Source organism: Clavelina lepadiformis, chromosome 5, assembly GCF_947623445.1.
Source record: "Clavelina lepadiformis chromosome 5, kaClaLepa1.1, whole genome shotgun sequence".
NCBI lineage: Eukaryota > Metazoa > Chordata > Ascidiacea > Aplousobranchia > Clavelinidae > Clavelina > Clavelina lepadiformis.
In genome coordinates this window covers 709,440-736,551 of record NC_135244.1, presented here as the reverse complement: position 1 = coordinate 736,551, position 27,112 = coordinate 709,440, and the positions used below count along the sequence as shown (strand labels likewise).

Sequence of the window (27,112 nt, the reverse complement as noted above, 5' to 3'; positions counted from 1 at the left end):
GGACGGTATAAAACGCGATATCGCGATACAACGGCTCGGTGCTCAAAACGCAGCAGTTGTTAGTTTGGACCAACCACGAAGGAAATACACGCACCTGGCTCACAGACTTTCGGCAAAGGTTTGCACTTATGCAAATGAGCCAGATAAATTGATGTATCTGCGTGCAATCGCTCATATGTGCTAATTAATTACCGTTTGTAGTACCCTTTTCAGCCTTGTGTTTTATACGTGCTGTGTTTGTGTTCAGGTTCATGTTCTTAAGCTTGCCTGTAAATAAAACAACTTTCTTTCTAATTAATCGATGTATAAACAGGTGTCTATAAAAATATCTGTAATTTATGTACATGCAAAAAAATAAATACACACATTTACGTACGTGGGTCGAAAGCATTTTGTCTTTTCAAAAACTTCAAAAATGTTAACTTAATGCTAAAAGGAGAACATTTTATATAATAACCGATCTACACGGGTAAATACAAAAAATAATAGCAGGCGTAGACAGAAATGTACGCAAAGTACTGTATAGGGCAAAATAACAATATTCAAGGTTTTACTGGAAAGCAGAAAACGATAAGTGTTTTGATGTACAACCAATGCTAACAAGAAGTGGTTAAAGAACAAAAAGGAAACACAAAAAGCTTTATATTAGCTTAGGCCTATATATTAGCTTTATTTAGCTTACATAATATTGGCTACAAAGTAACTTGGTGATAACCTAAGCCAATAGTACGTGAAAGGTCCGTGGGTTGAATCGTCCGTGGGTTGAATAGTCCGGGGTTGAATCGTCCTGGGTTGAATCGTCCGTGGGTTGAATCGTCCGCGGGTTGAATCGTCCTCGGGTTGAAAGGTCCGCGGGTTGAATCGTCCTCGGGTTGAAAGGTCCGTGGGTTGAATCGTCCGCGGGTTGAATCGTCCGCGTGTTGAATGAACCTGGAACCAGTATAGTATAGTTAAACAATTTAATTTTGATTTGCTAAAATATGCGAACAACACTTTTATTTCTTTCCGTACTAAATTCTCTGCACTCAGTAAGCTACTTTTGTCGATCTTGCTCCCTGCTGTCATTGTTATTTATACAATGCTGCTGTGCGAATATTGGATAAAATTAGTTGTTTTGAAAATAGTGGTACGTGTTGACAATCCGTGGTGGCTAAGTACGTGGTACGAGAACATAAAAAGGTTGGGAACCCCTGGTCTAAGGATAAAGATTATGATACTATATCGTTTGCAATTTAAGGTGAAATATATTACTGTTAGTATGCTCTTTGTAGCAAAATATAAATTACTTATGTATGTTTGTATTTTTGTTCAGGTGCTTGTAAAATGTAAAAACCTAATTTAGTTAAATATTTGCCACTGATTTGTGCTAAAAAGGGATAAATTTAAACCCATCAAAAAGCTGATAAACATGTCAAGAAAACCAGTGAAATGGTGAGTTATTTTAAACCTAAGTAACATATCACTAAAACTTCAGCACATAGACAATAACTTACAACTAATTATAAAATGAAGCATGTTCACAAATTTTGTGCGTGGTAGTAATTAGTAAATGTTAAAGAGAGACAGGCAGATAAACAAATAAATACGATGCATCATTGGACATTGACCAAGTTTGAGTGATAATAATTAACCGATCTCACATTTATACAGGACTTTGGGTCACACACCTTTAAACTAGGCTCTTTGGCTTACAAACTTTTTCAGTTTGTTGTGATATAATGATATGAATAAGTAATGCCCAATAAATAACTTTGATTAAAGTACACAACCCTAGTAGCGGAATGCATGGCACCACGCATAACACTGTCAGAGTTTCTGTTGCAATTTGGTTTAAACTATAGCATTGTTACATCACTAACATTGGTGATGCAATTTTATGTAAAACATTCAAGTTATCAAAAGTTAATTGTCAATTTGTATTGTCAATATTTTCGACCATACAAATGGTATTGTGTAGTCAATGAAAGGTACCTGGTACAAGGCACCAAAGGTATGATATTATGGCGAAGGTAGCGCTAGTAGGTTGTTGCGTTGCTGTCACGATGCTGCGCTGTTGACTCCTTGTCTCAGAAGGTTGCTATTTCTGTTCTCTGTCTACTTCGCTCATATATTAAAAGAAAAGAACACGGCATTCTTAATTTAAGACTTTACTCAAACTGATGTCCTGCGCGCAGGCAGTGCAAAAACGAATGGGCAGGTAAAGTGAACGAGCAATGCGAAAATACACACGTGCTGGGAACATCACGAGGGCGCCAACCAGCGACAAACCAATACGTATCTAACGGCCGCTACAATATAACCCAACAAGTTTATTGTATAGTCCAGACGTAGGCAAACTGCGGCTCTCCGGCATGTTTTCTGTGGCTCTTCTAGTCGAATCGTAAAATTCCCAAAATTGTAAAGGCTACCAAGAGTACCGTTTATGAAAGTTTCTGTGTAGTTTTTCTTTATTTAGGCCAGGATTTCGTTTATGACGTAAAACTAGACATCGATTCCGACATTGTTTTCAGGTATAGATTCTATACTCTATGGCAAAGGTTGTCAAAATGCACCTCACCAACATGTTTTTATGGGTCTTTTAGTTAAAAAGTAATATCCCAAAATGACTACTAATAGTATAATAAGTTTAATAACCAAATTGACAATCATTACTGATTTTCTGGCTCGCTGGTGTTTATATTTTTCCGCAAGTGACTCTTTCATTGAACAAATTTGCCCACCCCTGGTATAGTCAGTGTTCCCAAAGTTAAAGGGGGAACCCACAGAGAAATTTTTATTTTATTAACATAGTTTAGCAATTTTTATTGTTTGAGTTAGGCAACAATTTTTTATGTTGCTTATTTGTAATATAAGGTTCTATTATTTGACTATTTTGTGGTATACAAATATTTCAACACATTAAACCAACTATTATTACAGATAAGAAATCACAAAATCATCCTCAAGACAAATAAGTTTCCACCCACCGTCGTTGTTCTAGTTATTGATTAATATTTTGTGTAAACGTTTGCTCAAACACTGGATTGATAATACAATGAAAGCTGGTAAAAGACAAACGACCACTGGCCACTGGGTTAATTATGATCTTGTGTAATGATTAACCAATATTATGAGAACTTATAAATCGAATTCAGTTCCATATTTGGAAAGGAATTGCTTTTACGACAAGTTTGAGCTTTGCTACGCCCAGTTGTAAAGTTGTTCCTCAGATGAATTTGCAAAATGTTCTAAATTTTGCAAATGAAGGTGTTTTATTAAAAATAATGGATTTAATTTCAGTGGAAATTCGGTAACTCAACATTGCTTGATGTTAAATTCTGAATAACTGGAAATAAGTTTGTAGATCGTAAAGAATCGCTTATAATGAAATTGCATGTTAAGTTAACTACAATATCTCAAACTCATTGAGATATATATAGTTATTATATATATATATATATATAAATATATAGTATAGGTAGTATAGTTATATATAGTTTAGTTATAAATTAAATCAGTTTTGTTGAAATTAAACCCAGCTTTGCTTGAAGATAAATTTTAATTAAGTGGAATTAAGCGATTGGCGTAACAACTTGGCGTTTTGAACAGGTTTTCTTGACAAACCTGTCAATCAAATGAAATCAAACCCACGCAGATTTACTGATTTTTAAATAGACTGGGTCACTACCAGTATCGCCCAGTCTGAAACTTGTCACCACTTTTGCTAATCACACATAAATTTCAAAGTAATTTAACCGGTTCCTGTAACTTTCAGTTATCAAGTGGTTATGTTTCATGCAAATTATACCTTTATAGGTCAATATGTTTATGTTGGTAGTATCTAGCAATCTTTAACTGATATTTTTGATTCTACAGATCAAACTATTTAAGGTATCAAATAAAGCTCTGAAAAGTGTCATGGCAGAGCAAAGCACAAGCTCAAACGTAAATATTACTGATGCTGTTTTGAACCAATCACCAGTTATAAAAGGTAGGTTATATAAAAAGTAGTACAAACTATATATAAAGTATATAATTTTATATCCGTATATGTTTGGTTGGTTTATGTTTTTGCTGGTAACACAACAATAAATGCCAAATGATTTAATTCCAGATGCTGAGAATGTCACCATCAACTACACGCAACCACCCAGCACAAGCTCATCTGATGAAGATGGTGAGTAATCACTTCTCATTAAATTGAAACTTAAATACCTTGAAATAATAATAAATACTTCTAACATCTTATTGTTACTAGGAAATGAAATTACTTGAAAGTTGTGTTTTCATTTAACGTCTGATGTCATGATGATGTCATGGTTTGTGGCGACAAGTTGCAAGCAACGTTGTATAATATCAAATTGATGCTTGTTGGTCATAGCAAGCATCGGGTGGTGATTACTTTGAACGTAGAATGTGAAACCCGATACCGTATGTTTCGTTAGATGTCAGTGTTAGGCAGCATTGTATCTTTCCTTGCACTGATAACCACCGATCTCCTTCATATACCAATCTGTGTTAATCAAATGTTAGTCATTGTGTTTCTTCATTTACTTCACCAACCCTGGCTGTACAATAAATTTAATGTACTTTTGGATTCTGTAGAATTGTGGGAGAGAAAAAATCTGTGCTTTAACAACTGAAAATACTTGTATTCAATTTGTGGGAAACTTGAAATCTGCTAAAATCCGTTAGCAACGGCTGGGGCGCTCGGCGGATTGATTGAGACGTAAGTCACCACGATTGAATAACGCATTCACAAATTTGACAGTTTCCTTTGCTGTAACAACCCGATTGAAAAAAGGGCGATGTATTTTCCATGATCAAAGAAATGACAAACAAAGAACGGTTTTTAAATACTGGCTTCTCCGGCCGTAACAAAAAGCAACTGAACTCAGGTCCACTTCGGAAACAAAACTGAGCAATTAGATTTGCGTCATTAATTAGCGGAGGTGGCTCCTTTCGAGGGGAGTGAGCAAAATAAACTTAAAAAGCACAAAACACAAACATAGTGCACATGAGAAAGTGGCGGAAAGAATTTTACACAAAGTACAGCTTCTCTGTTTTCCAATTTCACCAATAAACCTTACTGTATTTATTGGAGTACATCCCGCACTGGTGTATAACTTGCACCCATTGTTTAACTAATAAAATTCTATGTGGTGTATATCCATCATGCGCTTCTGTGTGTTGTATTATCTTCTATTCTCTTTATGTCTCGTTTCTTAGTCATCACTGCATCAGGACAACTAACAATTGTTTGACGTAACGTGTAGACTGTAGACTGTGGTTGTAGCGAATGATTACGCTGCTCACTGGCCGTTACTTATTATCACGCTCTCGGTGACACGTGAACCATCATGCTTTGGTTGTAATGTTGCGTGAACGATCAATCTTTGGCCACAAATTAACACACGATTAGTAAAACAAGAAAGTTGCTGTTGCTATCTATTTGCTGGCAGCGATGACAATAAGAGATAATAATGATGATAATAACTATTCACAAAAAAGTTTAACCTTATATAGACTGTATCATATATCTGCTCACTGCATATCTAATACCTGCTCACTCCCACACGACAAAATCGAAGAAAACAAAGCAAAGTGCATCTGCAGCATTTATCTCAAAATTTTGTGGATTATCTCAATAGAGCCTGAGTTATCAAGTTATGTCTTTATTTTATTTGCTGGTGACGCAACAGGATACGAGAGGCATCGACGACAAGTCTTGTGCCAAAATAAAAACCTTGTTTAGTTAGTGTCGGTGTATAACCTGTACCCACCTTTTTATGGACACGTTTTTCAAAACAAAATGTGGCTATAGCCCAAAACATTTGATGAATTAAATGTGTGTGACCTTGCAAGTCTTATTTTGGGTTTGTTTGACAAGGCAATATATTTCGTATTTAATCTACTTTGAAGCTACTACATGTTGCCTGAATAAAACCTAATGCTTGTTATCACCTACAATTTGATCTTTACCATCTTATTGTCATGCATCATAGTTTCATTTATGATGTAATAATATTGTAAGTTTTAGGTATAAATTATTTCATTGCTGAATATTTTTGAAAATTCTTCCAACAGCATAATTAAGTAACATTTTTATTTTATTTTAAGTCAACTTATTTCAACACTTTCCTCACACTTTCACCACAAAATGTGCCGTAATTTTAATCAGTCTTGTTTATATTTTGCAGAGTGGAATTCCATGAGAAAATTGATGAAGTTGTGCATCAACTACCTTGAAAAAGAAGGAAAGTTACGTCTGCAAGGTGTCAATGCTAAAGAAAACATTCCCGAAGTCCATCCAGCAATTCAAGAGATCAATTACTATGACAAAGATACAGTTCCTGTTGATGAAAGATACGATCCAAAAGGCCAGAACGAACTGTTCAAAGATAAGATCATAAGAGAAGTTTGTTTCCAAGATCTGTTGGATCAAAAAGACAAATTCATCAGCATTGTTGCCAGCGCTGGTTCTGGAAAGACCGTCTTCAGTCTGAGGCTGGCAAAAGCTTTTTCCCTGCTTCAGCGAATCTGTATCCACCTGAAATTCATGGATGCCAATTATGAAGAACCATTGACTCTTAGACAGTTATTGCTTGAAAACATGTTTCCAGGACATAGTGAGGAGTTTTACACAGCTTGCTTCTCCTGGATGCAGAAGAACGACGACAAGATTGTGCTGATCCTGGATGGATTGGATCAAGCGCAATATTCCTTGGAGAAACTTTCACCAAAAATGAATTACAATGCCTGTGTCCCTGTCAAAGACCTGGTTTTTAACTTGTGTACAAAACATTTCTTCCCCAAAAGTCTCCTCATCATCACATCCAGGCCACATGCAGTGCTCTACCTCCCTGAAGCAGCAAGACCCCAGGTCACTTATGCTCTGGGTGACCTTAATCTTGAGGACACAAAGGAGTTGTTCCTCGCCTTTGCTGATGAAGATCTCTGGAGGAAGATAAATACAACTTCAAGTCAAATGCTGTCAATGTGTAGAAATCCCCTGATGCTCCAGATGATCATTTCCAGCAACATCCATCCATCAGAGGACATTGGTGATGGTTCCACCCCTACAAGGCTGTTTGCAACAGTGATGAAGAACCTGACTCAAAGTGGACATATCCATAACACAGAAGGCTTGGATGAGCTGGTTAAGAGGTTGAGAGTTCTCGCGTTTGATGCAACCAAGGAAGGAAAAGTTGTGCTAACTGCTAAGCAGCTGAGAAATACAGGCGTTAACCCAGCTACCATCCATGATATCGTGGTTCAACTCCACACTCATGGACTTAGTGTCAACAGCTGTCTTTTTGAAGGCAACACCAAGTTCTTCTTCTGTCATCAGACCTTTCAAGAACATCTCACAGCATCCTATGTAGTTTACGGAATGCCACTGGGAGAATTTCAAGATTTTGTAGAAACATCACTGTTTGAAGAGCATTGGACAGTGGTTAGAAGATTTGTCTGTGGCCTGTTGTTTGATTTGGAGTCGAAAGCTGTTTCAGGTAATTATGAGTTATATTTTACCACGATACACAACATATGAAAGCAGTGATTAAGTACTGGTGTCGTACTGTACTGGTGTAGTACTTTATGTATATTGTTACTGTGTATTTTTTGTATTCTTGTATACTTGTGCTTGTATGTTTTCTCATTTGCTTCTGATTGTTTTGGTTATTTTACTGTAACTTCATTGAACTTTGAGCTACTGTAGTTCCTACCACGTCATTACAACTGCAAAAGTGTCATCATAGTTGTGCATTTGTTTTTTATGTGTTCTAATTATATTTTTTCTGTCTCGTGACACATATTTCTTTGTTTTAGATGAAGCTTGTGCAATACTATTTCGCAATGACCTGTCAATTAGAGTTTTGTTGACTCCAATGTGTCACGTTTTATGCTCTCTGTGATTTAGTACCATGCATGGGAATTTTGTGCGAGATCCATATTTCACATAGAACAACAAAAACATAAACATATGATAAAGTCAATGCAAGTTACGTTTAGTAAGTTGTGTTTTATTATTACATTTGTGTGGACAGTTTCCTTCCATTTTTGTTATTGTTTAACTTACCATGTCCATGAACTAAAGCAGTGTTTCCAACCGGGCTGCCATGAAAGTGGTCAGGGGCATCGTGAGATTTTGAACAATACATAAGAAATGCGTTGTATCTTTTAATCACCAACAATATTGTTTTCAAAGCTTCGCAGTAGACCATTTTGATATTACCGGTAACCGGTTTTACAATAGCTGCGTATACTATATTCAGTATTTACTCGATTCTAACCCACCCTTGTTTGTAAGCCGCGCAACATAAGTGGTATCTGTGATTGTTTTGAATTTCTCCGCTCCTCTCCCACTCCTCCTGCTCCTCTCCCACTCCCGATAAAAAAGAAACAAAATTTGCCATGCCAACAGAGCAGCATGATATCACGCACTGATCACGCGTTTACTGCATGCTGCACCAATAAACGTAGTTTTACGACGTCTGGGACGCAACCAGAAGAAAATGTAAGCCGCCATCGATTGTAAACCGCACAAATGATGATAAAAGATACTTTGTTCCGCGGCTTACAATCGAGTAAATACGATAAAACAGCGCATGTGTTATTCCCCTCTATCTTATACTTCTCACTCTTTTCAACTTTATCGCATTATTAAGTGTGTGCTGTGTTATGAGAAATGTGCAATTTATGCGATGTTGTGCTGGTAATTCACTGTCGTTTTGGCATTTTGTCCATTATTTGATGGATACTTGACTTTATCTCACACTCATAATATAATTTTTTTAACAACCCACATTTTTCTGTACATGTTGGGCTTTGAACAGATTAGTTATTAAACTACAAGTTGATATTAATATTATTGTATGACTAAACTTTGAAAAGCTGATAAATAATTAATGATACTTATACTCACTGATACTAATGATAGTTTGCAACCAGTGTGTATAATTCGATTGATTTTATGATTTATTTTCAGGAGATCTTCTGCAGAAAATGGAAATTTTGAAGAAATATCTCATCCAGGAGCTGGCAATCATTTCAGAAAAGTTTATGGAAATGAAACGACGCGGAGTTTCGAGACGTTCGCAAGGTAAATTAAATCAGTTTTTAACGAGTTGAAAAAATGGCGATATTGTGAATAGTGATAATTATCATATTTTTCTTTAAGAAAGTTTCAGTGTTTTTTCAATGTAACAGTGGTGACGAAAAACAGCATATTTGTTTAAAATACAAATTTAAACCTTGTTGAATCATACAGTGACGGTAGCCAGTGTTTGCATTTGTGTATAAAGTGCAGACATCTTGTTACCAAGTATTCGTCGAGGATAGAGATGTACCGATGCCGGGGTTTTACCGATGTTACTGATCCCGATGTATCGGCCCTTCTCAACATCGGCATCGGTCGATGTTTGTGACTTTTCACAAAAGCAACATTTAATGCGATGTTTAATGCGTTTAATGCGTATTTATACGCACGCGCACAGCGTTTTGTGAAGATGTTTTTGGAACCGAAACTATAAATTCTTCAACGATCTCTCAAAATTTACATTTTTGCTACTTATACAGCATAAAATTAATGGTCACCGGTTAATTTTTAATTGGTTGCGTTCCTTTAACATTTCTTAGCGTTCACCTTAGAAGCAAAATCGAATAAAAACTCTGTAACACGATCCGCTAATGACACGTGTTTAGAGTGACGGCTATTTTGAGCCCACATTCTGTGATATGTAATGTGTCATTTTTGACGAAATTATTTGGCCAGAAATAGAGATGACGTTTTACGTTTATTCGCCCGACTAAAACGTCTAGTAAAAATTTATGTCTCATCGGCTCAATTCTGTTCGTGCGATAAACAGACCACACGTGATCATCTTTAAACAATAAAATTAAGGAATTTTACTCGCAAAGTAATTGTTCAAATCTGTTGACGTGTTGTTGACAATCATGAGCGTCGACGTACAGATAATTGAGATACTTTTTAGCTGACATTCAACTTCCGTTATTAATGTCGTTGCATTCGTAGCCTGCTTTTATGTTAGGTTTTATTACGTTGTGAATACTGAGGAAAGTTATTGCAACTACACCATTTGATATCAACATCTTTACACGAAAAGAATGAGATGAATGCTATGGTTTATCATTGACGCTTTGAAGTATCTCACTTGGTTGATTTGTCGACATTGTTTCAAAAATATCGCTTTAATATAAACGATGCCTCGGCGGAAATGCGGTTAAATTTGTCATCAAACAAAGCGTCTCAGCTGCTCGTGTTGGCAACAAGGCGCTGCATTGTCATTTCGCTGAAGACTTTAAAGGAAAAAGGCGAATACAAAGCAATGTATCGCGGTAATGGAAGAATGTGACATGAACAGAACTACCTGACTAAAGCGATAACACTGCGCAGCATAAAGATTTACTACTGTGTTAAATTACCACGTCTTCAAAAGCGAAGCAAGACAGACGAAATAAGAAATAAGACCGGTTGTGATAATTCGTCATTTAACACGTGTGTACAGGGCAGAGATGAAAAGATTCGAGTCAACGTGATATATCGGCATCGGTACATCTCTAGCCGTCTTCATGTCTCCACATGTGTACATAGGCAGCTGATGTCAATACTTTAACACACACTTGGATATAATTTTAGCAAATGTGACAGCAAAGATATGTCACGTGATTATTTTATAGAATATGTTTGTGACATCGTAATGGGATGTATTGACGTCACTCTTTACCTCCTATTACGTATATTGTTTTCTGGTGACTTTTTTCTTGTCTTAATAGAATTATACAATGCTTCTATAGATATGCAAGTTCATTATCAACCTTTGCGTAACAATTGAAATTGTGATGTAATAATCATAATTTATAGTTTGAATATTTCTTGACTATTGAGTGTTTAGCTACGTGTGGTTGCATATTTACGAGACTACATAGCAATGTAGTTTATATTTTTATTCTTTTATTTCTCGCTGACCACCAAACATATCTGTATCGTCCCACTTTTATGGATCTATTATTGTAGCAATTCTACCCACATAATCGCTTTATAATTATTATGCTTATTTAGATTATGAAGCACTTAGAGACAAACTATTCGACCTGTACGCCTGCGTCAGAGAAGGAAAAGATTCGTCCATCGCAACCAAAGCAGCAGAGCATTTTCCAACAACAATCCATTTACTGCAGCCGATGAATTCAAACCTGGTCCCTGGGTTCTGCTTCGTCTTGAAACACGTCACAAAGCAATTGAATGTGCTCAGTTTGTGGGGCTGTTACTTGGATTCGAATTCATTTCACGAGATCGCTTCGGTCATAAAAGAGATGAAACCAGGACAAGTAAGATATTATTGACATCAATTACTTATTGTTGTTTGTTTACATTCCGACTAATTGTTCCCGACCAATCAAAATATTAAATTGCTGACTTGTCCCATGTAAGGTTGGCAAAAAAGTCATAAGTGCGGTCATGTCTATGAGTCACTTATAACTGAGTCAATATTTGAAGTAATTTTGATGTCACTGTATATATTCAAGGCTTTTGCTATTATTACGTCATTGAGATTTTGGTGAAATGGAAAAAATCATGTGTTGTCATCTATTCTGACGTCATATTCACAACACAATCATCGTTTAACTTTTTTAATATCAAATTGTTATGGCGGTAAATGGTTAGTTATTACAATTAATATTTATAAAACTATCGCTTAAAATTGTAAACATCAAAATTTTTTTTCCAAACTCGTTTTAAATCACGAATCTAACGTTGCTCTGTTTAATTACCCATTACGTCACTAGATTTTTCTTACGTCACGAAGAAGCGCAAGTATTTAACAACGCGGACATTTGTCAAAGCCTGGTTGTCAAAATATCAACAACCGTATTTTCCTCCCTTTAAGTCAATAACCGGCCCCAGTCACGCAATTGGTGTTTTGATAATTTGGTAACCTGCAACCGGTGATATGCGCCACCTTGTGTTTTTTTACCTTGTTTATTACTGCAGTGACAACTTATATCAATATACAGTACTGTAGTTAACTTGAATCATAGTTAAGGTATTATTTATGACGGTAATCGAATTTATGACCGTAACTGGCAGTTATTACAATTAATATTCGTAACTATTGGTAAAAATTGTGAACTTGAAAACTTTTACTTTCCAAACTCAATTTCCGATTTACTTTCTCATTTTATTTATTTATTTATTTATCGATTTATTTATTCCTCGATTTACTTTCCAAACGTGATGTTCCTATTAAAATTACTGTTAAGTTACACCAAGATAAATTAATGCAAATTTTGTTGAGTTCCCTGATACAAAGTGGCATATTGATTTCCTGCACACGTCCTACAACCTTGGTCAGTACCACAAATAAAAAATATTTTTTGTACGTTTGTATATACTATTTGCATGATACATTAAGATAGAATCTGTGCATCGACATCATTAGAACTGAGTTGAACCGAGATAGACCAAGTTATAGTTGACGTCATCACAAATATTTCAACTCTAGATTGGAAAGATGATTATCGAAGACAACAATCTGCAACCATCAAACATCGATGACATCATCGGGTTGTTGAGAGTCGTGAGAGATTGGCTGAGGATGTGGGCTTGCTTCATTGATGATGGAAGGAGGCGAGATGGTAATCAGGATGAAATCAACAAGATCCAATCAACTCTCAACGAAAGTCAAACCAGTTTGGAAGTTTATGTTGATCTTTTCACCACACTTCGCTCGCAGAAGTGAATCGGGATGAACGAGACGAACTTCAAGAAGCGCTGAATGATGCGGAAAACACCAGATCCGAAATTCTTGTTCATCCCTGCACCACACTACGCTCGCGATAACTATTGTGATGTCATTCTACAACCTTGCATTTATTTGTTTGTTTTATGAAATTTGTTAAATTTGGCGACGAGATCGTGCTTATTATGACGTAACAAGTAGATGTAGACAAATTGTTTATATTCATTCTAAGAAATTCAAAATTTTATTAAAACTATGAAATTAATTTTGGTCGTTGTTGATGACGTCACTCATGCATTGAGAAATTCTTTACTCGAGCGCGATTACGAGTGGTCAATGCAGCAATGTCGTGGTCACTTCTACATTTCTTCAAATGGTATTTAAATTTGCATTTTTTGATCGCGATTTCTTATGTAATTGTTGACGACGTGTTCTGTGCTTTACAACTTCTCTCTGTGATTTCAGTTAAAATATAAATACAATTTGCTTTATTACGTCATAAAAGCGCCTGATGTACAGCATATTTTATTGAGGCGAAAAACACAAAGAATTTACAAATCACTGTTCATTCACAAATAACGCATCAAGTGCGCATGTCAACAAAATACAACGGTGTGTAGCAATGTGAGATACAACACGGTCCTTATACATACAAACGTTTATGCGGGTTCGCGTCGAAGGACTTCGCAAATTTTAACTATTTGGTCGTGGTAGGTCGTGTCCTGATTAAAGGTCCTGGCTCGTCTCGCGTAGAGCGAACGTTCAATCGCAGCAATTATGGTTTTTGTGCTAAAAATTTCCTCTTCAAATATGATCGCGTTCCTGTGGCGCCAAATTTTTTGTTTAGTTATTGTAACCAGTAAAATCGTCATCAATCAATCATTTTATTTTTCGTCAAAAGCGCGGTGGGGACGTAAAATCAAGCCAGTTGTTACTAACACGTGCCAATGAACAAGAAAAGTGACAAAGCCGAGAAGGCTTAAAACGTGCTCAAGAGAAATAACGTTGATATTTGCTGGTAACAACTAGCACGGCCACTAAACCTATAATTAGTTAAATCCATAAAACATAAGTTGAAAAATATAAATTAAGCAGACGAGCAGGTGATGTGTTCAATCAACTGATGAATGAAAATTGCTTCAGTGTTGTACATCAGTGGATGGGAAAAGAAACCACTGTAAAAGAAATGTCGAATGCTCATGTCGAGCGCTTCACGATCAATGTTTTCGGGACGATGCATGTTTATTATTTCTGTTACGTCGTTAAAGGAGATTGCAGTTCCCGTGGAAACGGTACCTACTCTGCATGCGTAGTGCCATATAGCGGCGATTTCTTTTACATTTTAATAAAACATGCGAAGGCACATCCGGACCGATCAAGCAGAACCGACATGCGGTGTCTGAAAAATGATGAAAGTTGAACGCATTTGACCTGAAGCGTAGATCGTTCCAGGTCAATCTGTAATTAAACGTTTTTTGTCAGTTGTTTGAAATTGGGTTGTGGATATTTTTCCACGTTTGGTGATTACCTGCCCACCGTCCCTTTTATCCTTCAGTAAACGCCAATATGTTGTTTTAATCTTTCCCGTGCAGAGTTCTTTCAACGTTGCCTGGTGCTTATTTCTCAATTTTAGCGCGTGTTGGTAAAATCGCGAGGGCACTGTCACGTGATGCATGTCATTGTCAATTCGAAGGTTGTAAACTGTGGATAATTGATGACCAATTTGGTCAATTCTGTTTGTTTGTTTTATTCGGTTGTTGTTTGTCCGATCATTTTTTTCTGGCAGAATGGTCCGATCGATTTTAAGTCGAACAAGTCCTGATACAGCGAGATGATGATGATTTGATTTTTAATCGCTTATATCTCTGCTTAGGTAACTGTTAAAATATTGAAACTTCCTGACTTTTCCTAAGTCTTGGTCACTTTTTAGTATGTAATTTTTTTTATTATAACAAGCACAGTGAGGGGGTGGGAAGCGATTTACCTTAAATTATCGTCAATTTGACGGTAAAGCAACTTCTAATTCCTCCACGATTAAAATCGCCTTAACAATAGTCTTTTATTGTGCTATTGTTTTAAAACATGGAACAATTGCTGCAGTAGCTGGCAACAGTTAGTTACTAGCTAGTTCATAAGTTTTAGTCATTTGGGGAAAGTCGAGCCCGGAGCGCCTTAGCGGTATCCAAGCTCTAGTTTTACCGAACGCTACTGCAGAGAATTATGGTTCGGGGGTGAAAGCGAAGGTGAATATGAAGGATTAGATCAAGGGCGGGCAAATTCAGACCAAGTTCGACCTCCATGGGAAGTGGTTGCTTCAGATGAGTCGGATTCCGAGACTGATGTTGACAACCTGGAGCAAACTGACTCTGCATCATGTCAACTTGTCGGCTCTGTCAGTGGCAGCGATGATACAAGAACTTCAGCACAAGCGCAGGGGGGTGGACTTACTCCAAATATGGCGGAACTTGGATTGGTTGCTAAGGACGGAACAAAATGGGAATACGTCGAATTTTCTTCAGGATCGAGAGATAGGCTACAAGCTCAGAACGTACTAACAGAAAGTGGGATATGCCAATATGCGTAATGTGATACCAATCGCATGCCAGACGGCCCGCTTAGTGCGTTTGAGCTACTTGTCAATTAATGCAATGCTTATCCATGTTCAACAATGCACAGAAGCTGAAGCCCACAGAGTGAAAAATAGTGATGAGTGGAAGCTACCAGTAAGTAAACTGAAAGCTTTTATTTCCTTGTTGTACGTGCGAGGAGATTTCTTCGATTTGATTTGCGGAGCACAAGACTGTCTCGACTTCAAACGGATAAATTTGCTTTGATTTCTGCCGTCTAATTAAGATAAGTTTGTTGAAAACTGTATCAACTGCTACAAACCAGGTGAAAATATTACAGTGGACGAACAATTATTCCGAACTAAAGCCCGCTGCAGGTTTACAAAGTACATGGCCAACAAGCCGGACAAATTCGGTATCAAATTTTGGCGAGGTGTTGATGTAGATTCTAAATATAGACTGAACGCCATATCATATCTTGGCAAGAGAGCAGACCACCTACGCAAAGAGTGTCTGAGCTTGTGGTAATGAAGGTGGTGGAACCATACTTGGGAAAAGGAAGAAACGTCACAACTGACAATTGTTTTACCTCGACTCACCTCGCCACGGAGCTCAGCAAATATTTACTCATGATATTTATTTCTCAGCTCACAAAAGCGATGGCTCGTTTGTCCTTCGACGAATAAAAGCAGCTACCGGTGGTGATATCACATCTTGACAAGTTTCTATACTTTTTCCCCGGATGCGAATAATAAGGGATTTTTTTGCTTGTGCTGTAAATTTCCTCTCATAACTTTGTGTTTTTTAGTTTTTGTAGAATTTACTTTTTTGCCTTTATAGTCACTAAACCAGATTATTACCTATAATGTAAACCAGGGCTTCCCAAACTGGAGGTCGCGACCCCGCAAGGGGTCGCGTAACGAACTTCAGGGGTCGCAGAGCGTATACCAATTTTACACGTTGTACAAAATACAATCAAAACAAAATATCGTTCCAGCCTAATCAACATTGAAACCGCCTTAAGACAAGCATTAACAGATATTGAGCCACGGCTGGACTTGCTTTGTAGCAGAAAGCAGTCGCACCAATCACACTGAATAAATGTGTGTTCTTTTTTGTAGCCTACATATGTGTAAAGTAGTAAGTAGGCTTTGAGTACTGGTTGTTTAAATTCAGTCTTTGCATCTCAATAAATGTCACTAATGACTAATGTATATTTCGCACTGCTAATCAATTTAAACGTGAAGGGTCGCGGAAAACTTCAGAAGTTTGAAAGGGGTCGCGAGCAAAAAAGTTTGGGAAGCCCTGATGTAAACAATTGAACGTTTCAACGACTTTTCTATGAGCCAAATAGCAAGAATTTTGTAACTTGCTGATAATATGTGAGTGCGATGTATTGCGTGGTTGGCTTTTTCCATTGCACATACAACCTCCATCACACCTGAATGTTGCAGCTTGTGTGACCAGAGATGGGATGAGAGATGCTAAATTTTGGTCTCCTCTTCACATCACGACCTCACAGCATGAGTGATGCTGAACAACTGGGACCGCGTTATCAATCTGCTGTTAAAGAAGCGCAAGGAAGATTTACTGCTCCGCATCGAGGTACAACTCTTTTTCCGATGCGAGGAAAACTTTGTGTTCATCCCATTAGAATGTTAAGATCGAAGTTAAGATCGCAACAAGCAGGTTTTGTCTCAGGTCGCTCTGGCGGCGAGCACTGAGTCATTGGACGTAGAATTGCGCTCTGGCAACATCTTGTGGTCAATCGTGTTGTATTACTATAGTGTGATTTCTAGTCAGTCATCGTAGTCGATCGATCTTAGAGAAAAAGGCCAATGTACATAGTAACTCATTGGATATAAGTTAGAAGTTGGTTTATTTGCATTTATGTTTCGAGTTTCCAATCGTGTTTAATCTGTGTGCTGGGAATGTCAATTGTCAACCATTCTAGGCTATATATCTTCAATTACTCTAGTTCCAACCCAGCTGTGTGTGATCAGACATACTATGTTTGTATCATGTTGAAAATGCTGTGTTACTATTAGATATTGTTGTTGTGATGTGTTATTAGCTTTGAGGGCAATTGTCAGACACAGATACCTACACAGCGATCATAATTACATCTGTGTTAGCATATGCAGTGTTGTATTCGTCTGATAAAATAATTGCAACGGTCAGATAATGTTGCACTGTTGCCAAACTCTATCATTGATTACAACTTTACACCACACCAAGCAATCGGAGATCTCGGTGGAACTGGACACGTGGTTTGCATTGACTTAAAGGCCGGATGCGGAGATGTCTCTGGACCGAGAACAAGCTTTGCTGTTGATTTGGAATGTTCCGCAATAACTCGTTAAGCTGCGTTGTGTTCGTCACCAGCATCTTCGACCACTTGTCTGTGGTGTGACATAAAATTGCGTTGTTGCATTTGACTTCTGCAGCAACACTGTCCACCACGCCCCCCAGTGGTTGATTACATGGATAATGCTGGCCTTGCCATACGGACGATCATAGATACCTGGGCCTACCGCTCTTTAATATTATTTGTCACAAGACTGGAAGAAATTAACACTCAAAACACAATATGTAAGCTGTACTTAAACTTAATTATACTTTAAATAATTATTTTTTAGACATAGGCCTATGCCCTATAGGCTAACCTTTATAACTACATAACAGCATTCTGGTATTTGAAGTTGTGATAAATATATCAATTAATGTAATATAAAATTGTTTACGACATAGAACTCTCAGCTATCAAATCAGTGAAGCATAACACTTTGTGACGTAATCGATGCTTCCCTCTTACTGTGCGTGCATTACGAGTCATCCCTTTTTCAGTCGTACGTTCAACGCCGCAACATGTCTTTATGCTGTTGCTGTCACAATGTTCTATATTGATGTATTCGTTCAAAGAAGCTTCAAATATAATCAGATTATACAGTTGTCGAGGTGTACAATTGATTCTAAGATTAAGAGAAGCGAAACAACGACCTGAGACTCATTTATTATCGAGGACTACAATTCAACAGACAAACTTTGTAATTGAAGTGGTCATCCTTACAGGCTAAGGAACGATAAACAATCATTTCATTACAAAGTACTGTACTACCAACTCTGAAATTTTTTTATTACATTTTTGGATATTTTTTTTGTGCGCAGTTCACATTATTTTACAGTTTTTTTGGCGTAGTTGTGAAATTTCTTTATTTTTTTAAACTCTTTCCCAGTTTCCTGTTTGGTTTCATGCTCTTTGTGTCCACCTTGCTTTTTCTAGGCAAAACATATTCACAACTAGAAAAGATTATTGATATTTATTCCACATGAAGTTTCAATAAAAACAACAATGACAATAAATTTAGCAAGTATCACTTTTTCTAATATGAGAGGCTCTCATTGCCTAAACATTGTTTTAAATTGTTTTCTACTCCTAAGTTTCTAAACTCAGGTCTTGTTGAAGCTTAGTTAGGGGAATACCCATGTTTAATACTACTTAAAATTGCCGACACTAGAGCCTATAAAGTTGTAAACCAACCACTTATATAAAAATTTTAAGCTGTGCTGTGTAGAAGCGGCAGGTCCGGATCTCCCCGAGGTGAGATTAGATGTAGCCAAAAACGCTTTTAATCGAGCATGTTTATGCCTAGACATTGCTCGATTTGAAACACAAAAGCAGTGAGTCTGTGAGTGTAGAAAACTAAAACAATAAAACTTAAAGGCTCGCTACAGGATATTTTTTGTCCTGTTTGTCTTCGGTTACTGGTTCGTTGTAGTTTTCTTTCGTCCCTTGCCGCCGGATCCGGATGTTGAAGATTAAATAATCGGTTAATTGCAGCGAACTTGTGAATAAAAGTCTAGATTATGCTCGTTATTCTGGAAATTTCCTCGTCAATATCCACCAGTCTGTTGCCTGACTGACATTCAAAAGTATGTAACGTAGCTATAGGAAAGCTTTACACTGTATCCAGCAGATCTGGAAATCCGGGTATTGCTGTGCACCTCTGGCAATACCCAGTACCAACATTCAACGCCAATTGACTAACTGAAGAGATGATGACTTAGGAGATCGTGTGTGACCTAGTCTGTGATTTTAAAATTCCAGTTTTCTATATTTGACAGAATAAAAAGTATGGCGATTTTTTATGGAAACCTGTGCTTGCAAAGATAATAATTTTGGCACGGAAGGCTCAATTCTTGTTGTTTGCATTTTCGCCATAATGTTTATTTTCTGCCACTGACTATGCTAACCAAAAGTTACGACGCTAACTGCTATAAGATGGTAGGTACTGAGTTGTTAGCCACCTTTGAATATTGTATTGTTTATTTTTTGCCATTAACTGTCTGGAGTAAAAGTTACGATGCTAACTGTTGCAATTACAGCACAACAAAACACATGCTCACGAACAATTAATGAGCAGAAAAAGTGACAAAACCCAAGGGCTGGAAACATGCAGGATAGCAATAATAGAATTGTGCTATTAGACCATAGGTTAGCATGGCCACCAAACCCACAAAATACTTCCTATGCTAACAAATCTATGCCAAATATTACAAAAATGGATAGAAGTGCACAATTGGAAAATGTAGATATTTGTTTATTAATTAGCACTCATACAATGAGAATAAATTAACAATGAGTCGCTAATATTTGTCTTGTTGGCTTGACATCAAAATTACAAACATTGTTGATTTTGATTTAACTTCAATATTTTGTTTCTTTGTTGATAAAACATGTTGATGCACAATATCGACTTTTGACAGCAAAATAGCAAAATTTGTTAGACTGAAGTTTAGTGAAACGAATGATGGGGCTGATAAGATTAAGAAAATTATGTCATGATGAAATAAATACAAGAATGACACAAAACTCATGGGAAATTCTATCCGAGTTATTCCAAAACTAAATCCAAAAATTGACGGCCGTAACTCGGACAGGGTTTATAAATAATAGGTGTTGTTTTAATTGTGTAACAATTAGCCAGTGTGTACAGTTTAACTTGTAATAGAACTTGCTATCACACCAACATCATACGAATCGTAACACGCGGTTAAATGTGGGCTCTGGGAAAAAGTTTATGAGTCTCCAAAGGTCCTGAATTCTTTTCATTCCCAGAAAGTGTTTGCGCTGGTTTACTGTTGCCTGCTTACAGATGTTGCTTTGCAGTCATTGTAGTTTACATTGTCTTCACATAGACTGTGACTAATAGACTAGAGTAAGCTCGACTGTCCACTGATTAATGTAAAGTTGAGTTCTAGTTGAAATATTAAATTACGGCAAAACTTGGCACAATGGCACAAATTTTCTTGTTAATGTTAACATCCGGACAAGGTGTGTTTTTTATTTCAATGTGCTATTTCAATATGTGTTGTTTAGACTCTGCATGCTTTGTTATATTTTTGTGTATATGTTGTATTGACTATCTTGTTTTTTTTCTATAATTTTACGAGCTTTAACCTTTAAACATTCGCAAAATAATGTGGAAGCTCAAAATTTGGAGAAAGACGACTTGTCTCGTTTTGCATAATTTTTACAGAGACTAGAATACATTCTCTTATTCTATTTGGTTTCTATTACAGTTGAACATTTTTATTGTGCACAGCTTAACATGGACACAATCACAGCAGTGGACTGGTCCATGCTGTTTTTCCAATCGGGGATGTTTGTAGTCGGCTCCAAATATGCTTGTGCCCACCCAGGTCCCACATACTACAGAAAGGGGGATCCCCTAACTGTGACTGATGTCAATCTGTTTTTGGGAAGGTTGTTGCCATAGTAAGTGTTCCTTCTATTGTATAACAATATGGCTTGTTATGAAATAAAGTGTTGTATATTGTTTAGTTTTAATTTGCTGCACCTAAGTGCATGCTGTGCTATTGTCTTGTTACAAGTGATTAAATCATAAACTGTGCATATGTAATTGCATCAATCCGAGGTAACTTATAAAGCAATTGTGAAGATAACATGCTGCAAATGATATCTTGGTCGTAGTTTATGCTGCTACTAGCACTAAACTTTAATTAAAATGGCAAAATTTACACACCTTAGTATGCTCTGTTTCTCTGTTCATACATTGTTCATATGTTCATTGCTACAAATAATGCAACATGACATTTGTGTGTGTTTTTTATTAGATATATTCCAAAACTATTTGGCCCAGATAAGAACCAGTGTTTGGATGTTGATGCCACCAGGAAATTGTTGGAAAAATTACGCGGTTTGTAGAAAGTTCCATATTTTTGTAATTTCAAATCAATATTTGCATTGGTTCAATTCAGTTTCTTATTTTCCCTTAGTTTTTGTTTTTATTACTTCACAGGTGAAATTAATCACTTTAACTGGTTTGAGAACAATTCCGTTGTATTTCGATCATAGAGACCATTCCAACACTAGATGTCACCATTGATGAGCTTATAGCCGAATGTGTGCTAACATTATCAGATCAGAGTTTCCGCTGAAAGCATCAAAACCAACGTTTATTTGAATCTGAGGTATGAGCGCCCTCATGTGTCAGCCTTCCACGGTGAAAAACTTAGACTTCGTTGCATCAAAGTTTGGTGACTTTTTGCAAGCCAGGTGGGTGCTAAGATAAACACTAATGCAGTTTGAAGTATTTTCCACAATTAGTTGCAAAGAACCTCGTCCATGTATAAGTTGTTCTCGAATGATATTTGTAGAATCTTCACGACCAATTACTATGCAACAGCTACGTTGTCGTTTGATTAAAACTTCCTGTCGTAATTTTAGATATTTCAAACTTCATTATTTTACTTCATTAACATCAAACTCATTCACGCATCTGCAGACACAAGAGATGATTTGGTTTTGCCAATCCAGGACGTGACATCATCAAAGATTGTAGCAGAGTTGGAGGTATCGGACTTTCCGGGGTTGAAGTTCATGCTCTAGTCAGTCTAGTGCCATCGAGTGGTAAACCACCATGTGTCGAAAAAGTAAACAGTTTTTTCACATTTAGTTGTCGTTTCTTGGACATAAGAGCAAATGCATGTCATGTGATCACATGATTCACGGTCCACTGATCGTCATCGACAAGAACAGCACAATCTTGGTCGAACCCGACTGCAAGGCAGAAATGACTAAGAAATGTATTACATAATGACGTCATCGTGACATCACTTAAGAGCTTGACAAACGTGATCTTTTTGTTACATGATAGGTTGACAACTGCTGTGATTAGAAATTGTAATTTTGTGAAAAGTCGCTTATTCAGGTGACGTCACCATCATGATAGGGAATGGAATACCGAAGCATATTGGCAAGGAATTGGACGCCATCCAATTCTCTATATTTTCACACAGGTCAGTGTTATTTCGTGGATTAAATTTCTCGAAGCGATTTTTATAACTGACAATAAGTGGAAGTTTGATCAAATACAATGATTATGGGGGTAGCTGTAAATGAGTTTGGGTTCTTTGTCATTCCCGATTAACTTTTATGGGGTGTGTGCTAGACTGGATCACTGACCCCCAAAAGTATAAATATGACAAGGTTCATGAGCATTGCAGAACAGATGAGTAGGATTCTACAACGGACAGCGATATCCACTAACATTAAGGTATTTGTCTGGCTTGAACTTGTCATATTTATGCTTGTTTGTTATTTATGCATCACTGGTCTAGATAATCGTCCAACACTGCTTTTACTTGTTTGTTCTAATTTCTGCGAATTTATTGCACCAAGATTTTCCAGCCCTTGACATTTTATCTGTGGTTCAGTCATTGAAAGTCCTGTATATATTATATAGTCTTGTTTATATTGCAAGACTTGCTTGTGATAAATATGTTCTTGATAACTGAGTAGGTGTAGTTCTATTATGATCATTGTGTGTCGTGATAACACTCAATATTTTATGTGTAACGTTACATGAATCGACAGGAACGACTTGACTTCCCGTGCGCTCTCTTTGGACTCAAGGATGGTCTCGTTTTCAACGCTCCTCACATTCCAGGCCACCTAGGGGCCATGCAGGATGCTGTGCAGTACCAGATGAGGGCGATAGAGATCAACGAGGGAGATTGCATCCTCTCCATTCATCCTTGTGCTGGAGGAGTTAATCTTCCTGATCTCACCATGAGTATGATTTGCTTGGTGATGTGAAAAATATTATAGATCTGATCACAAAGTTTATCATATGATGTACAAAACATTTCATGGTTGTATAGTAGCAATGTTTGTGTTAACCAACCGCTACTGAAGCATTATCAGAAGGTTGCTAAATATGCTGGGATGTGATTGTGATTTATGTGATAATGTTGTGAATGACATGTTTTATCATATGATATGATACTGAAAAGTTTCATGGTAGTTGTCATATAAAATGATAAATTGGTTTATGTAACTGAGCAACACTGAGATGCTTATGACCTATCCGAACCAATGGCTCGGTTGTAATTCTGTCATTGCAGACTTTGTATGCTGAAAATGATGTTTCACATGATGCTAAAAAATTTCATGCTAGTTGTTAGGTGAAACGATGAATTGGTTTCTGGTTTCTAACAAATCACTAATGATTGTCGATTGTCATTTCATGTAAATAATCGCAGCCATTTCGTTTCATATGAATGGTCAAATATAATTTCATAATAATCATTTGTTTTATTCATATCATATCATATGAAATTACCTGATCATATACCCTTGTGACAATTTTGTATTTTCATCATGATTTTATTTTCATGAATCATAATAATGATTTGTTTTATTGGTATCATATGAAATTTCCTGAATATTTCCCACAACATTATGCAGCATGACGTCATTATTTCCAACCACACACCAGGTTTTCATCCCTGAACACACGAAGCCGATATTTTTCGTGGCGAATCGCGACCACCACGCAAGATCAAAATCTGCAGCTGTTACTTGTCACTGAGTCAGACCTGCCACGTCATACTTTAATGATGCGCGACATAATTATCTGCGCACTCAAGTATGGGGGTTCTCGCGGCTCCCGGGGAATTACCTTGGTGCTGCGGGACTCGCTATCTCTATGGCAACCTTGGCGACTTCAGTGTTTTTGTGACGTCACAACTATAGCAATCAAAGAAATTTCAACCAGGCTTTCTGTTTAGGGAATCCACCCGGTCTTAGAGTTCATATCGAGTTGCGGGTTGGAAGTGGTTTCAGCTTACTTGGCGCACATCCAACACCACGCCGAGGTCGCGGTCAGAAATGTGCTGCGCGACGTCTCCATGACAACGGACGGCGTACTCCACGCGTCGGACAAGATGGACGACGGATCAATGATCAATCTTCACCTGGAGATCGACTCGTAGGAGAGAAGCGTGACGTTCGATTTCAAAGGGACATCCCCCATGGTGATAAACAAGTTGAACGCGCCGAGAGCGATCAGCAAGTGTGCCATCATCTACTATTCTACTGTCTCAAGTGCATGGTGGGCTATGACGTCATAGTCGACTCTGATATCCGGTCGTCCTCAAGAACTTCCAGCTTCTCCCGAGCACTGGCGGAGAGTGACGTTATAGGGGCGGGGATGGGGTTTTGAGGAAGACTCATCTTCGAAACAACTTAACGCTGTCAGTGTTGAACGAAAGGAGGATTTCCAACTCTATGGTTGACCTTTGACCTTTGACATTCCTTCATTGTGGTGAAGCCGATATACCCGACCTATGCGTGTTAATGTTCGTTTATTAACTTCTGTTTCTTAAAAATGATTTGACGCAGAAGTCTTTCCTCGGCTCATGTTTTTCTAAAGTTAATGAATTTTGTCAAAACTTTATATTTTTAAGCCGTATTTTGATGCTCTCGTACAAAATAGTTTTTACGTCACTCGCAAAATAATCGCTGTGTAGTTTCAAAGAACATCTGTTCAAATTATTTGCTGCCGCTTATTCAAACCTTGTCACTTGCATCAGCCTCAGCACTGCTTCTACAAGTTTTAATTTTGAAATAATTTTGCGAGATAATTCACTGAAAGCGAAATGCAGCTTGTTCCAACACCAGCCATACACAAAATCCAGCTCCATGCGACCTGATGCGTGTTGTTGAAGCTTCTCGACTACTTGTGAGTGACCTTGCAGCTCAGCATTGGAGAGATCGCAATCTTGTCCTTACTCCACATACAAGCCTGATGCGGGGAACGACGCAGGAAAGTTTCGAACCAGCGCAATTTCAACTTACAGCAGATACCGATTATACGCGGCCCACAAGATAAAGGCATGTTTTAGGACAAGTTTGCATCTACCCGAGGTCACGGCTCCCAACTACTCGTCTGACCACACATTTACGTATTTTAACTTATTTACTTAACAATAAGCGATCTAGACAATATTTCCATCGTATGTTGGCGCTATTGCGCTACAATTATTCCTAGCTTTAATGTGAACGTTGCATATCATTTGCTGCGTTGGTGTTAAGTAATCGCTTGTACACGAAGCAAAATAATGGTTGGTTCCTGTAGTTTTCGTAATAATTATTATTCAACACAAAGCAAAGAGTAATTCTGTTTGATAACAATACGTTTAACATTACCTATTATTATGCAATAAAAGCTGTGTTGATTCATAAATTTCTTGCTTAGGTTAACCAGAGCAAGTAGAACGAGGTAATTATTTCCCTTGTACATTACACGGTACATTAACTACGATTTTTTGTGTTTTTTTTTCGATTATGTACCAGCAGCAAGTTTTCAGGGCAGCTTTAGACAACTAGGTTTCAATGATTGATGACGTAGATTGATTGTGCAATGTGGAACTGAATAACGAAGCACGACTTGCAGCTAGAGACATAATTGTCATAGTCGTAGTGAAAACAAATGCAAAAAAATAAGCTAGCATATGTAGCTTTCTGTTTAGTAAAGAAACAAGTCAAAAGAAAAATGTGAGAAATGTAATTCCAGATAACTTAAAACTATCAAATAAATTACACTGAATTCATTCAATAAATTTCTTCCATTTTGTTAAAAGTCCTAACTATCCACAAGTCTTGTTTGTAAATTCCAACCGTCATTATTCCAGTTAGTTCACTGTGAATTGTTAGATGTAAAATCACTAAAGCACGTGTTTCAACATAACCTGATGTCAGTTGGTGGCAGCAGTGAGTCAAAACAAATGATTTCCAGCGAGATGAAGAAGTCTGTTCCTCTATTTAACCTAGATGAGTTAATGTGACGTCATGCTAATCTTTTAAGTTAAACTTAACGGTTTGCTTTCGCACAAGTGTTATATAATGTGACGGTTACGTCACGAGTCATGAGTTGTTGGTTGTTACTGTTCTCACTCACTTGTTAAGACTGCGCAATGACGTCAGATAAATTACCACGTTTGAACTGGTGTGCCCTATACATACACATGTGTTGTATGCAAGCCCCTTATTATGTGATTGATTTAATACTTCACACAAGTAATACGCTAACGAACGAAATATAATTTGTCATTGTGACAACTAAAATGAAAACAGCAGAGTTGTTCCGCTTCAGTGAACACAAAACCACGTGTACAAATTTAACGGTTGTATCTCCTAAACCACTGAAGTAAAAACAATAAAATTGGCCACGAACTTTACAGAAAAGTTGGTTTGTTAGCCGAGTGGTTCAAACACTGGCCTCGCATTAAAAGCAGCTCGTGTTCCGTCATAGCCACCTAGTGGCGCAATTCCATTGTAATTCATTTGAGGAAGACATTGACGACACTTGCTTCTGCTCAGTGGACCTGGTGGACAGTTTTAAATTCAAAACACTTTGAAAATAAAACAATAAAAAGTTTAACGATCGAGACTTGCACAAAAGCTACCTCGGTAACCAGGGCACGAGCGATGAA

At 37.3% G+C, this 27,112-nt stretch overlaps 2 protein-coding genes and 1 long non-coding RNA gene across 14 annotated transcripts in view; 2 read left to right on the top strand and 1 right to left on the bottom strand.

The window, feature by feature from the left end:
* The window catches only part of LOC143458607 (uncharacterized), a 91,581-nt gene that overhangs the window by 46,341 nt on the left and 18,128 nt on the right, over positions 1-27,112 (bottom strand). The window lies entirely within an intron of this gene.
* Positions 1,311-13,526, top strand: LOC143458598 (protein NLRC5-like). Of its 2 annotated transcripts, none has more exons than XM_076955390.1 (6): positions 1,311-1,431; positions 4,094-4,156; positions 6,180-7,490; positions 8,969-9,082; positions 11,063-11,331; positions 12,507-13,526. In XM_076955390.1, exons 3-6 carry the CDS (start codon positions 6,191-6,193, stop codon positions 12,741-12,743), a joined length of 1,920 nt encoding a protein of 639 aa, XP_076811505.1. In that variant the 5' UTR covers positions 1,311-1,431; positions 4,094-4,156; positions 6,180-6,190; the 3' UTR covers positions 12,744-13,526. The 2 variants fall into 2 exon arrangements, with proteins under 2 accessions (XP_076811505.1, XP_076811504.1); XM_076955389.1 differs by lacking the exon at positions 1,311-1,431 and adding an exon at positions 3,820-3,970.
* LOC143458602 (uncharacterized) lies at positions 18,719-25,855 on the top strand. 11 transcript variants are annotated; one of them, XM_076955402.1, is made up of 10 exons: positions 18,719-18,911; positions 20,917-21,089; positions 21,449-21,531; positions 21,690-21,890; positions 22,120-22,222; positions 22,291-22,420; positions 22,492-22,633; positions 22,786-22,890; positions 23,211-23,409; positions 24,407-25,855. In XM_076955402.1, exons 8-10 carry the CDS (start codon positions 22,816-22,818, stop codon positions 24,838-24,840), a joined length of 708 nt encoding a protein of 235 aa, XP_076811517.1. In that variant the 5' UTR covers positions 18,719-18,911; positions 20,917-21,089; positions 21,449-21,531; positions 21,690-21,890; positions 22,120-22,222; positions 22,291-22,420; positions 22,492-22,633; positions 22,786-22,815; the 3' UTR covers positions 24,841-25,855. The 11 variants fall into 11 exon arrangements, with proteins under 11 accessions (XP_076811517.1, XP_076811513.1, XP_076811519.1 ...); XM_076955398.1 differs by having other exon boundaries at positions 18,719-19,595; XM_076955404.1 differs by lacking the exon at positions 18,719-18,911 and having other exon boundaries at positions 20,685-21,089; positions 22,120-22,187.